This window comes from Castanea sativa, chromosome 5, assembly GCF_040712315.1.
Source record: "Castanea sativa cultivar Marrone di Chiusa Pesio chromosome 5, ASM4071231v1".
Taxonomy (NCBI): Eukaryota; Viridiplantae; Streptophyta; class Magnoliopsida; order Fagales; family Fagaceae; genus Castanea; species Castanea sativa.
The window spans coordinates 53,039,849-53,053,812 of record NC_134017.1 but is presented as its reverse complement, the minus strand read 5'-3'; the positions used below and the strand labels follow the sequence as shown (position 1 = coordinate 53,053,812).

At 30.4% G+C, this 13,964-nt stretch overlaps 1 protein-coding gene across 1 annotated transcript; it reads left to right on the top strand.

Moving 5' to 3' along the window:
- Nucleotides 1-5,475: 5,475 nt before the first annotated feature.
- On the top strand, nucleotides 5,476-13,934 carry LOC142635400 (protein neprosin-like). Its single transcript, XM_075809559.1, has 5 exons — nucleotides 5,476-5,691; nucleotides 6,238-6,407; nucleotides 12,575-12,623; nucleotides 13,227-13,370; nucleotides 13,533-13,934. The coding sequence occupies exons 1-5, from the start codon at nucleotides 5,476-5,478 to the stop codon at nucleotides 13,932-13,934; spliced, it is 981 nt and encodes a 326-aa protein (XP_075665674.1).
- Nucleotides 13,935-13,964: the final 30 nt, after the last annotated feature.

The following is a 13,964-nucleotide window of genomic DNA, read 5'->3' as shown; positions in this document are numbered from 1 at the left end:
TGTTAGTGGTTAGTAAAAAAAAAATAATGAAATAATTAAACAAAAATAATTAATAATTTTATTAATATTGAACTTATAATTTATTGTTTATTCTTTTGCTAGTTATTATTGACAAATACTTGATAAAGAAATCACGTACCTAAAATTCATTTTTTGTGTAAAATTCATCTTCATCTTTTAAGCGGATTTGTGTTAACTTTAACTTAGAAAATCTTTGTTCAGATATGAATTTGCGTGTTTTTTGGTTATTGTTGGCGTCAATATATGAATTTCCTTTTTTATTAGATGGTGTAATTTATCATTCTTAAAGATCACCCTGAAAAAAATTCTTGGAGCCGCCATTGATGCAAAAAGTGACCGAATGCCTTATTCTCTCTGAAAGAAGCTAATGTGTCTTTGCGTCTTAGGATTTTGTAACCAAGTGCTTCTTGATTTTCATTATTAATGAAGTGAAGAACTTTGCAGCCAAGAATCTTCCTCAAGTTGGTGAGTTAGTCAGGTATTGGGAGTTGTGCATATTTGGTTAGTCACGTACTGGGATCCGTACAAAAGGGTGACGTTCATATATTGAAGAGTTCAGAGGTTTTAAAGCAGCAGAAGGTTTCTGCTGTGAGTTCATCTATGGGGATTGAAGAGTCTAGGGACAAAGGTTTTGTACTAGATCTAAAACTTTTCTTTATTATAATGAATTGCTTTTCGGGAAGGTTTTTTCTCAGATTTTTTGCTATGAAACTAGTTTATTTCATTGGTTTTCTCGGGTCATCATATCTTGTCTTATTTACTTTTCCGTTGTGCATGATATTGACATGATATTGATGTTTGTTTGTTTTAACAAGTTTTATACATAATAAATCTAATTAACAACTTGGGTTTAAAACTTATTAATTCTATCAATCGAGGTCTAAATTTCTCAATAGAAAGAAAACATAATGAATTATAGCTACAAAAAAAATTATTAAAATAAAAGGAAGCGACTCGACCCGAACTAAATGCTCAAGTTTTGGGTGAGAGTTATTTCGGGTCAATTTTTTGGGTTGGATTTTGGGTCGTGTTTTAACCCGACCCGAACCGGATAATGCTTAGCCCTAATGCCAAGGGTGCACGATGGTATGAGTCATGATATTAAAATACATGTATTTCTTTCTTCTTTTAGAAACAAAATAATGAAATATACATGAACACTAAAAATTTGGATAACCTTTGTGTAATTTAAGGGAAATTTTATCTTTATCATTTGCATTTATATTGCATGTAAATAGCCTCTTATATATTTTTAGAATCTACACACCATATAAATGCAAATGATGAGGACAAATTTTCCCCCAAGTTATACGAGGTTATCCAAATCTTTACCATTCATGTATATTCATTATTTTGATTCTAATAAAAGGAATTCATGCATTTTATTAACATGACTCATTAAATTATCAAAGCAATTCACATGATGATTAAATTGGTAATATATAAGGTTGTAAATAAACCAAGCTGTTTGTGAACAGCTTGAGCTCAACTTGAAAAAATCTTGTTTAAATTTTATGTTTAGGCTCGCTTATTAAACGAGCCAAGCTCAAATATCATAATGTGTCCGTGAACAAGCTAACATGAGGGCTCGATTTAATTATATATAATATAATATTTTATATGTATACTGTCTAAAAATATATTAACATAGACTTAAAATTAGATTTTATAAATTTGTTAATAGGTTCATATGATATTAATTTATTATTTGTACCTTATTAATGACATAAACAGGGCTATACGTAGTGAAAATTCATAAAGTGTGAAGAGATAAAAAATTTTAGTCATGATTTCACAATATATAGAGAAATAATAAGTTAATCAAGTAGCTCGTAAACAAGTTTGAGCTTACTTGACAAGAAAATTAGTCAAGCTTGGACAAAAAATCTTGTTTAGTGATGAGCTGAGCTCAGCTAGTGTTCGAAAAAAGAAAAAAAAAAAAAAAAGGAGCAAGCTTAAACTTTTAATACTTGACTCATTTGCGACTATATATATATTAACAAGTATACATTAAAAAGCAAACTCAAATCCTAAGGTCCAAGGATCCATGGCTTTCAAAGCGTTTGTTATTTTATATGTCTTGTCATATTTTGGTTCATTCCATATATAATAAAGCCATGATAAAGGGGAATAATCTCAATGATTAGAAATACAACTTGATCAACCCATCAAAAGTATTTTGGTATTTTCTATTATATATTTGTTAATGGGAAATTCTTACCTAGTCCCGGACTACAAGGTCACCAAGCTGACCTTGTAGTCCTAGCCAATAGAAAAATACTACGTCAATAAATATTCTGCTGACATCATTTAACGAGGACAGCTCATCAACCATGGCAGCCCACCAACGTTCATCCTCAAAAAAATAAAAAATGTCCCAAACGTTATTCATCAGTTAACGTTAGCTTTAATAAAAAAATAAAAAAATATCCAGTCATGTACTAATTTTGGAACTCTCTAGCATTTCCACCCGTTCCCCTTCCCCTCTCTCAGATTTCCTTGTTCATCATCATCACCGTTCGGTTGTCCTTTCATTTCACTTGACGCTGACATCGCCGACACTTCCAGTAAGTTTTTTTATTTAGTTATTTATTATAATTTCTATCTGTTTCTGTCATTTTAATGATTTTTTTTCCAATAAGCCTAGGTTGGTTGCTGGGAAAACGAAGGAAAGTATTTGTCGGATTTAGGGGTTGTGTTGATCTGTTCTTTTTCAAACCCCCAAAATCTTCTCTTTCCAACTCCTGACATTGCAAGAAGACTTTTTATTCTCTTTTTTTTAGTTTCCTTTTGTGTGCCATTTTTCCCCTGTACATGTTTGATGAAATGTCTCAATGAAGATGGAGATTCCTTTGTTCTCATACTATTATCTATCAACAAAATGTATACTACCTTGTAAAGGGTTTTTTTTTATTATTATTATTTTAAATGTTTTTTCGGATTAGATAACAGTTGGATTTTTGTTGTAGTTTCACATGTAGAAACATAAAGCTTCTATCTTTGCTTGGCAAACAACTTGCTGCTATGTTTGTCAATTTTAAAATAAATTCTTTGCTGATACGGCAATTGAAATTTTGGTCTTGAAGTTCTTTTTTTTTTTTTTTGTGAAGGTTGTTGACTGTTAGAAATTTGGCAGTGTTGCCTAGAGGTGGTTAAAGGAGTCTTGGTTCGGCTCATTTAGTCTTGGAATGCAGAACAAATGTTGTTCAAAAAGTCCAATGCAGAATAGGCGCTACAGAAGGAGTCCAATCTGCTGGCTGTTGTTATCAAATTGAAAGAGATTATAGTGCTCTGAATCATCAATGAAATTCTTAGCCTCTGTTTGGTTCCAGAGAAAATAGAAGGAAAAACTTGATGCCATATTCTCAGCCTCTGTTCGGTTCCAGAGAAAATAGAAGGAAAAACTTGATGCCAAATTCTTAGCCTCTGTTGGGACCTTTTTTTTAAGTTGTATACATTGTTTACTTATTACACATCAATAAAGTTGGTAGGTGTATTTTCAATCAAGGCAAGAGTTAGCACTAGCAGTGAGGATTGAGGATAGCTTTTGAATGCTCAAATTGTTTGTTATCAGAGAATTTGTGTGTCCTATTTGAATTCTGCAATCCATCTTTAAAATTGTACTCTGCAATTGTCATTCATTCATAAAGATATTCTTCCTTAATACATAACTTTCACTTGGCAACAAGTCAAAATAAATCCAAAGAGAACAAATGTATTCCTCAAAAATAAAAAAACAAACAAAAGAAACTTGGTGTCATGATAAATGTCACTTGGCTCCAAGCCAAGAATTTGTGCCGGATTTGTGAAGTTCCTAGAGTTCTTGGCTGCATGACATCCTCGGTCTTCTCACCTGGAAACATATAAGAATCATATTAGCATATTGAATGGAACAAAAATAAATAGATTAACATTCACAAAGCATATGTCTTCTCACCTCAATACATTTTTATATGTTTTACTTGGGAGCAAACATATCACAACAAAGCATTAAATTTTTCACCAAAAAAAGAATTAAATTCATATCTCATTACATTTCTATATATTTTATTTTAGAGCAAATATATCACAACAAATCATAATACATTCTTAAAAAAAATGAAACAAAACACAAAAAGACAAAATAAATTATACCTCCATTACTTTAAAAATTGGGTTCTTCCATGCTTATGTGAACAAGATTTTGTCTCTTTGCACTAAAACTTTTCACTTGATTTCACTAAAAAATCACCCATTTGTTTGTGGTCACACACTCACACTGTGCACTTATTTTTTTTGTCGGCACTGTAAACTGGAAGTAAGACTTGTGGCTTTTGAGTGAGAACCCTAAAAGTTCTCTTTGTCCTAAGTTTCCACTGAAAATAGCTGGCCAACACCTTTTTTATATTTTATTATTTTAATAACATTAACGTTAACGTTTAACGTTAACTTGATGTCTAACGTTGAGCTTTTTTTTTTTTTTTTTCATCAGCACAGCCACGTGAAGTCAGCACATCAGTCCCATGAGCAGTACTATTTAGATGAGTCAGCAATTTTATCTTAGCTGTTTTGTTCTTATTGGCTGGGACTACAAGGTCAGCTTGGTGACCTTGTAGTCCGGGACTATGTAAGAATTTCCCATTTGTTAATAGTTTTACTTGTGCAAGTAATTTTTATTATTCTATATCAATTTTTTATTTCTTATAAATATTCCATGTCAAATTAGTGCAAAAGCAATTGCAATTTTCATTTCCTTATAGATTGAGATTTAGTCTAACAATAATAAGATTTTCGCAGACTGAGCATGGAGACACCAATGATTGTGTGAATAATCTATTTTTGGACATCCTTTGTTCAGAAATCATATAATTCAGGTTCATATTGTTACCTTATTTGTGTCATATTTTCATCAAAATTTAAATTCAATTTCAAGGTATCCTAGAAAATGACTAGGGCATGCATAAGCTTACATAGTGCGTGCCACAATCATTTTGAAATTGATCGAATTAATATCTCATAATAAATTTTACAAATCTAAGGATGTAACATTTTATTTAAATTTTAAATGGTGTGAAACTTTGTAGATTATCAAATTTAGGAAATTGAATATTAACCATCAAATGATTCTTCTCCATTGTAATTGAAATTTAGAAGATCCTATTCCTTGTAGTTTGGCCTTGGACAAGTGGAAATTCCATATCAAATTCTCTTTTTCTCTTTTCTAGAAAACATTAATGTACAAAAAAGGAACATATATATAATAAAAATAGATAAATAATAAAAAAAGAAAATGTTTTTCGTTGGTTGCATATATACTAGACAGTGGAAGAGACTGTTTTAGAGAAAAAAGAGTGAGACCAATTTTTTTTTTTTTTATAGAAATTTGATGCTAGTTTAACAACTTGGATGCTTATTTTATAATATGTCGTTTGAAATGATATGTTGATTTATTAAAGTATATAAAATACTTAACAGATGAGACCTAGCTATAAAGTAAGAAAACTAGCAGCCAAAGTGCAACCCAAGAAGCTGCCGCCTGGTGTCCAATATGCAAAGATAGAGTTAAATGAGGCATGCCCAAAAGGGACTGTCCCTGTTCTAAGAGTCGTAGACAAAGATCTACCTAATGATGTATCAAATTTAAATAAGTCTCAATTTCCTTCATATGATCCATTGGATGCTAATGTAGAAGTAAGTGAGATAAGGTTTTTCTTTACTTAATGTTGGTCGTGCATGTATTTTTTTTTTTTTTTGGACAAAATTTAGCTACAAAATTGGTAGTAGCCTAAGGTTACAACTTCCTTTAAAAAAATTAGCATTACTACATATTTTGAAAATTTAACTGTTGAATTACATGTTCTTTACGATCTTAATACACATGTCAAATTTTGTGTCAATCAGATAATTATTTACTATATAATCTATAAGTTTATATTTTATGCATAATTTTAAACTACAAAAATTTGCAGTTTAAATAATTTATTAATGATATACCTATTAATCTTTAAATTTTTAAAAAATTTGCAAGCATAAAGGTTATAAGAAGAAAATATAATCTAATTATGAATTTGTTAAAATTCATCTCTAATAAAAAGATATTAAGTAAGATTGTAGTTTATGCTATAACTAATTTTGGAACTAAATTTTGTCTTCTTTTTTTCTTTTTCTTTTTATTCTTTTATCCTTTCCGTAATACAATTAAAGTCTTCCTATCTTCAAGGGAATTCATCCTTATAGTTTGCAGGAATATTTACAAAAACAACCACAGACAAGAAGTATCAATTAGTTGGTGCCGAAATGAGTGTATGGAATCCAAAGGTTAGAGAACTTTCCAATATAGTTCAGTTGCAATCTCAGTTGAAGCAACGTTTGGAACTGACTTCGAACAAATATAACTTGGGTGGACTGTAAGTATTAAGGAAGAGAAATGAATTTGAAAATTATTGTTCGGTTAATTTTTAAAAAATTTTGAAAATTATTTTTTTAAAACCAATAAATTCAGTAGTTACAATGAAATAAAAGTTCTTAAATTTTTTTCGTTTGTTAACCTACAAGACTCTTGCCTATTTTTGTATAGTTGAATTACAACATATGCTTCAACTTTATTTATAACTAGTCGCTATCCCGTGCGATACACGGCAATGCTATTGAAAAATAGATTTAATATTTCTTTTATTCTATAAAGAGTAATCATTGTGTAGTGGATTACACTCTATTGAAAATTAAAATTAAAATAAAATTAAAATTGAAAATTAAAAATTAAAAAGAAGAAAACAGGTATAACATCATTTTGAGTTGTAAATCTATAGTTTAATATCATTTTAAACTTTTTTTTAATGGTATAATGTGTTTGGGTCTAAAAGAGTATGTGTAAAACCAACCGTGAAAAGTTCTTAAGAGTGGAGTTTCTCTGGATTGAATGTGTTTAAGGTTAATATTTACGCACTTTTGTTTCAATGGCCAATTAGAGAGGAGTCACGGTCAACAAAGTTTACCAAAATGAAATTTTACACCAGTTGACGTTTATATCACTTTTTTCAACACCAAAAAAAAAAAAAAAAAAAAAAAATTGAAAGAAAAATTTGAACAATTATTCTATATGATTCTTTAATTGAAGAGCCAATCTAGATTTAACTTGCTTCTAAAGCGCAAAAAAATCATTTCCCAATTTTCAATTTCATTATTAGTTGTCTCAATTTCATATTGCTACCACGTCAAACACATTTTTGATGCATACTTAGATGCATAACATCCCATAAAAAAGCTCATGCCCAATTGACATTTGCCCATAAAAGCAAACAGCCCCAAAAAAATCTGCAACTACTTCACACTCTTGGCTTTAGTATTCTTGGAACCAAATACTTACTAATCATCAAATCTTGTATAGCAAATCGTTGCGCACCCCAAATACTTTTATTCATCTGATAACAATTTCCACAATTACTACAATAGGCCATTGAAAGAAAAAAAAAATTATATAGCAATAGTAACTTCAAAAGCTAACATAGTGATGTTTGAGGGAACATTTTAATAACCATAATGCAAATCAGACTAAACTCTCTAGATAAATCACTGCTATAATAGTGCATGTCCTCCCATTACTTCTTGCAAGCCAATAGTAGCAGCAAGAGTTACCACGATTGCTCTGGCTTGATGAAAGAAAAACCAAAACCTCAGCTGAAAATTTTTTACTGCAAAGAGGCAATTACTTTTATCAGGAAAAAAGTAAAAGAAAAAAAATGCAATCTAAAATTCTTCCCAAACCTAAAAAAAAAATAATTAAAAGCAACAATGAAAGAAAATGCTCGTCAAAGTTTCACGAAATTGAGACAAATATAAATTAGTGCCCAAAAGAACTACAAATAACCAAGACAATTAATAATTAACAATATCCACAAACCAAAAAAAAAAAAAAGCTTCATGTGAGGATTATGCTTAATTATGCGGTGAAAAGTGGAACATATGGAAAAAAATATATTTAATTTTATGTATTGAAAACTATTATGCTACTAAAATCTCATACTACCCTCATAAGGTTTTTATTCATTTTAAATCTCACTTATCAAAAAAATAATTTTTTTTTAATCTCGCCCTTTTCTAAGTGCCATCATCAATTGGAAACAATTGGAGCTTTAGTTTCATAGAAGTATATTTTTCTCAACAAAAAGATTTTGCCAAAAAAGAATGGAATCCAAATCATTTTGCAGGTTTATGTGATTTGTGACTGCTTGAAACCAAAAAGAGATGGGCCATACTATAGTATTTCCAACTACCATAGTGACTTGTTTTGTGGAAGGTAATTATCATTGCACCAAGCCCGAGATCTAAATTCTACACTTATGTTCAATTATGCACTACATCTAGTCCTAATTGGCTTTTATTTTGTAATTCAACTATACAAAAATAGGCCAGAGTCTTGTAGTTTAACTAACAAAACAATTTAAGAACTTCTCTTTCATTGTAACTACTGAATTTATTGGTTTAAAAAAAAAAAAGAATAATTTTCAAAAAAATTTAAAAATTAACCGAACAATTATTTTCAAATTCATTTCTCTTCCTTAATACTTACAGTCCACCCAAGTTGTATTTGTTCGAAGTCAGTTCCAAACGTTGCTTCCACTGAGATTGCAACTGAACTATATTGGAAAGTTCCTCTAACCTTTGGATTCCATACACTCATTTTGGCTCCAACTACTTTATACTTTTTTTCTAGGGTTGTTTTTGTAAATATTCCTGCAAACTATGAGGATGAATTCCGTTGAAGGTAAGAAGACTTTAATTGTATTACGGAAAGGAAAAAAAAATAAAAAAAAGATAAAGTTTAGTTCCAAAATTAGTTATAGCATAAATTACAACATTACTTAATATCTTTTTATTAAAGATGAATTTTAACAAATATAAAATTAGATTATATTTTCTTCTTATAACCTTCATGCTTGCAAAATTTCTAAAAATTTAAAGATTAATAGGTATATCATTAATAAATTGTTTAAACTGCAAATTTTTGTAATTTAAAATTATGCATAAAATATAAATCTATAGATCATATAGTAAATAATTATCTGATTGACAAAAAATTTGACATGTGTATTAAGATCGTAAAAAACATATGTAATTCAATAGTTAGATTTTCAAAATATGTAGTAATTCTAATTTTTTTAAAGAAATTTGTAACATTAGGCTACTACTAATTTTGTAGCTAAACTTTGTCAAAAAAAAAAAAAAAAATGCGACCAACATTAAGTAAAGAAAAACCTTATCTCACTTACTTCTATATTAGCATCCAATGGATCATATGAAGGAAATTGAGACTCATTTAAATTTGATACATCGTTAGGTAGATCTTTGTCTACGACTCTTAGAACAGGGACAGTCCCTTTTGGGCACGCCTCATTTAACTCTATCTTTGCATATTGGACACCAGGCGGCAGCTTCTTGGATTGCGTTTTGGCTGCTAGTTTTCTTACTTTATAGCTAGGTCTCATTAAGTATTTTATGTACTTTAGTAAATCAAGTTAATCAACATATCATTTCAAACGAAATATTATAAAATAAGCATCCAAGTTGTTAAACTAGCATCAAATTTCTATAATAATAAAAAAAAGTTTTGATGAAGCAGTATCTCGTCGGTTTGCTGGGATTCGTCCAGATGGCTCCTAGAAGTACTCTGACGACCCTGCGGGAGCAAGAACTTACTCAAGTGGTCACCGGTGTGGTGCTTGCCACAACGCCTCCGATGATAAAGTCAGTACCGAAGAAGATAATAATCGAAATATCAATAAAAATGATTCAGGTTGTGATGTTGTTTTTTGTACCTTGTTTTGGTGTTGTGAGGGCTTTTATATACCTTTGGGGATTATACCCGTTGGGGTATTAATGATTCTTCTTGTAACATCTTTAGGGGAGTAATGGGCGTTAATGCCTTCCCGTTGGTTCGTCTAGCTGGTCCTATAACGATTGAGGCTTTATTGGCAGCATTTAATGACATTAACTCTTCCTCTGATGACGCCGATAACTGGTCATGTTCGTCTGTAAGATCACCTCGTCTATGTCTAACTTCGTCAGTCCCATCAAGTTTATTTCACTCTTTTTTCTCTAAAACAGTCTCTTCCACTGTCTAGTATATATGCAACCAACGAAAAACATTTTCTTTTTTATTATTTATCTATTTTTATTATATATATGTTCCTTTTTTGTACATTTGTTATTGGGCAATGTTTTCCAGAAAAGAGAAAAAGAGAATTTGATATGGAATTTCCACATGTCCAAGGCCAAACTGCAAGGAATTGGATCTTCTAAATTTCAATTACAATGGAGAAGAATGATTTGATGGTATTCAATTTCCTAAATTTGATAATCTACAAAGTTTCACACCATTTAAAATTTAAATAAAATGTTACATCCTTAGATTTGTAAAATTTATTATGAGATATTAATTCGATCAATTTTAAAATGATTGTGGCACGCACTATGTAAGCTTATGCATGCCCTAGTCATTTTCTAGGATACCTTGAAATTGAATTTAAATTTTGATGAAAATTGTCAGTCCAGTCTCCCTCCATCTTCCGGTTCCACAGTTGTCAGTAAGTTTTAATTTCTTGAAAACTTGAGGATGGTGCTAGGGTACGACCATGGGTGCAACTTTTTCAATCTCCGACCCAGGCTCGATATCAGAACATTTTTCTCGGTAATTTTCAACTAATCTCTCATCCTATTGTCTTCAACTAATCGCTTATCCTATTGTCTTCATATAGGTTTGCTATCAATTTAGGGATTTGTTGAAATCAGGGAAACAACCTAAATGATCAAATTCTACTTGAATTGTTATTAGGATTTTTTTTTCCAGTTTCTGGGTTTTGTTCCTTTGCTTTCATGAGTTTTAGTTTCAGTTTCACGTTCTTTGTTCTTTTTTTTTTTTTCTTTTTTTATAACTTTTCTGGTTCAGTATTTGGGCTATTAGAAAAAAAAAGAGAGAAGGCAGTGGAGCAAACATAGGCCAAGAAGCGATAAGATTTTTCAAATCCACAATGATTACAAGGTTGCCCACGACTCATTCCCCAATAGGTATTTCCCAAAAATAAAAAATTTTACTTGTATTTTCACGCTATTATAAGTCCTTGCTTTTATGAATACAGGCACATGATGTTTAGTGCTTCCTCTAACTTTATAGAGCCCACATATAAATCACATAGGATATCACCATTCACCAACTGAACACTTCTCTTAACTTGTGTCAAATCCACATGTTAAGGGCTTGAGTGAGTTTGGTTGATAGTTGATACCATGATGCTTTATTAATCTACAACAAATTTGAAACAATAACCTTGATTTTGACGCCGAGAAGAAATGCAAGTCTTTTGTTGTAAAATTAGTCTCTGTCACATTCCAGAGTTGATAATGATAAATACCTATAAGCAGGAACGGAGCCAGGACTTGGAGTTAGGGGGGGCGACTTTGCTGCTAGCTGTGTGCGGTGGCTCTGACCCTTGAGTCTATTTTTTTACTACTAAGGATTTTTGTTAAAATTTTTTTAAATGGCCAAGTAGTTTGTTCTAGGTAAAATATATTGATTGGACTTAATTTTTTTAGTTTTATTATATTGGTAATTTTTGTTGTTGAGCTAATTTTTTTGAGTTTTTATATTTTGTTTTAGATTTAATCTATTAATTTTTTATGTCCTTTAAAAGGTGAAAAATGCTAAAACTACAAAATTTTTACAAATTGCTAATGTGATAAGTGGTTATTGATATATAAAAAGTTATGCAAGTGTACAAACTAATAAGAATTTGCTACCTTAATAGTTTGTATAAACATTGTAAAAACGTTTTTGGCTATAAGATTACTCTCAAAAGAATTAATGGCATTATTAAGGGGGGCAAAGTGTAATTTTATTGAACAAAATTGTTAAACTTAGTACCTATTAATATAATAATATTTTTATAAAAAAAATTAGGGGGGCCATTGCCCCCCCTAGTCCAATAACAGCTCCGCCCATGCCTATAAGCCATTACTTTTAGTTGCAGAGAAATTATGAATCTATCAACTATCGAACTATTTGACTAAGGCAAATAACATTTGAGCTGATAATGGATTTTTCTTTGCATGTTTCCCTCATTAGGCACATCTCTTAGGCCTGTTTAGTTGCCCATGAATCAAAACCATTCATATTTTGTATAGTACTACATTTTAAAATTGTCACTATATTGGATAGAGTGACTTATTTGTGCAAATTCATGAAATCCACTCCAATTTTTTTCATTGAAATAAGTTATATGGTTTCACCTTTGGGCTATGTTTTATGCTACATCATTTTTTGTTTGAAATAAGTTAACGGTTTTGTGTTTTACTATAATGTGGATTTTAGCAAAAGATATATTTTTTGTTGTTGAGAAAATTGTTTTGAATTCAAAATGGCTTGAGAGTAAGGTTATGATTAGTTCAAAAACCCTTTTATGATTGTCCTTCCCTGTATGCATATAAGCATGCAAGGTTGTGTGTGTATTTTTCTCATTGGGAATAATTAATTTCATTAAATGTCTTTCTTATATTTGGAGGGTATTTTTTTAAATTGTAGGTTTGGAGAAATGACGGGTTTTTACTTGAGTTCTTCTGTGATGCAGAAGGTACGTTTTTTGATGTGTCACAGTATGCATTCTTTGGCAAAGATGTTGTTGAGTTGGGCGTTGCCATTCTTCATCGCTTGGAGTTTTTAAAATGGTTAGTGATGTTATTACTTTAATTTTAGGAGTTTCCCTATTACCTATTTTCTTTATTTGGCCTTTGTTTTACTAATCTACTTAAATTTTGTTCTTTTAATTCAAGGTTTTCTGAGTTAGGTTTGATCTTATAGAAATAAAAAAAAAATTCTGAGCAAGGTATGCTTCTTTAGTTTTAGATATTAATTTTTGTGTGTCAATGTCTTTTAATTACTGTTTTATTTGTATATTTAGCTACTATAGTTTCTTTTTTCTTTTTCTTTTTTTTGGGTTTCTTCATTGCATGTTATATAATTTATTTGGAGTTTAATATTAGAATTCATGTTTATTTATGAAATTTTAACTTTATGTTAGAATTTTTTTTTCCTGAAGCCTAATTAATTTAGTTTTGCATATAATTCTAAACATAATTTAAAGATTTAAGGTTCTTGGCAGGATGATTTTTTTTTTGGGGGGGGTACAAATGCATAGAACTAACTTAATTTGAATTTCACACTATACATGGACTAGAACAAAGGAGTTTCACAATGTCATAATCTTGCTTGCTTGGGGTTCGTACAAACTAATACCAAAGTTCCAGTTGGAAGTGTTATAGATAAGGTCTCTGATTACGGTACCGATGATCCAGTGGTTCTACATTTCTCAATGATTTCGGTAATAATTACTTCTTCTTTTTTCATTTTTAACATAGGATTTGAATGCATGTTTACAATTAGAAATTTAGTTTATCAAATAATTTTTTTTGCAGAATTTCTGATTTCCGTTGTTTTTTTTTCCTTTTCCTTTTTATTGTTTTTTGTTATATGATATCAACAGGATGGAGACGATTTACCTAGAACTGGAAAATGGTGGGTGTATTATAATAACGACCTTCATCCAATTGGATATTTTCCAGACGCACTATTTTTTGAGTTAAATTCTGGAGCAGACACATTGAAATGGGGAGGCTATGTTTTCACTGGGCCAAACGATAAATCTAGCCTTCAAATGGGTAGTGGAAAATTTGATATTGGTATTTATCAACGAACTGCTTTCATGACTAATGTACAATATGTAGGTGCCAGTAATCTATTAGTTCAATCGCCAAATGATATTCAAACTGCCGAGTCTCGTTGTTACCTTGTAGGGGATGAATCATACAAAGACGACACACTAGGTTATACCTTCTGTTTTGGCAGAAATGGTGGCAAATATTGTTATCATGATGCAAGTAAATGAAAATCAATAAAAAGCTGGTCCTCCCTCAAA

What these genes read in the sequence shown, in the direction of transcription:
- LOC142635400 (XM_075809559.1), top strand. Translation starts at nt 5,476, where the DNA reads ATGAGACCTAGCTATAAAGTAAGAAAACTAGCAGCCAAAGTGCAACCC. An exon ending in AAATATAACTTGGGTGGACT is followed by an intron (nt 6,408 to 12,574) that starts GTAAGTATTAAG and finishes TTTAAATTGTAG; the next exon opens with GTTTGGAGAAATGACGGGTT. An exon ending in GTTCTTCTGTGATGCAGAAG is followed by an intron (nt 12,624 to 13,226) that starts GTACGTTTTTTG and finishes TACATGGACTAG; the next exon opens with AACAAAGGAGTTTCACAATG.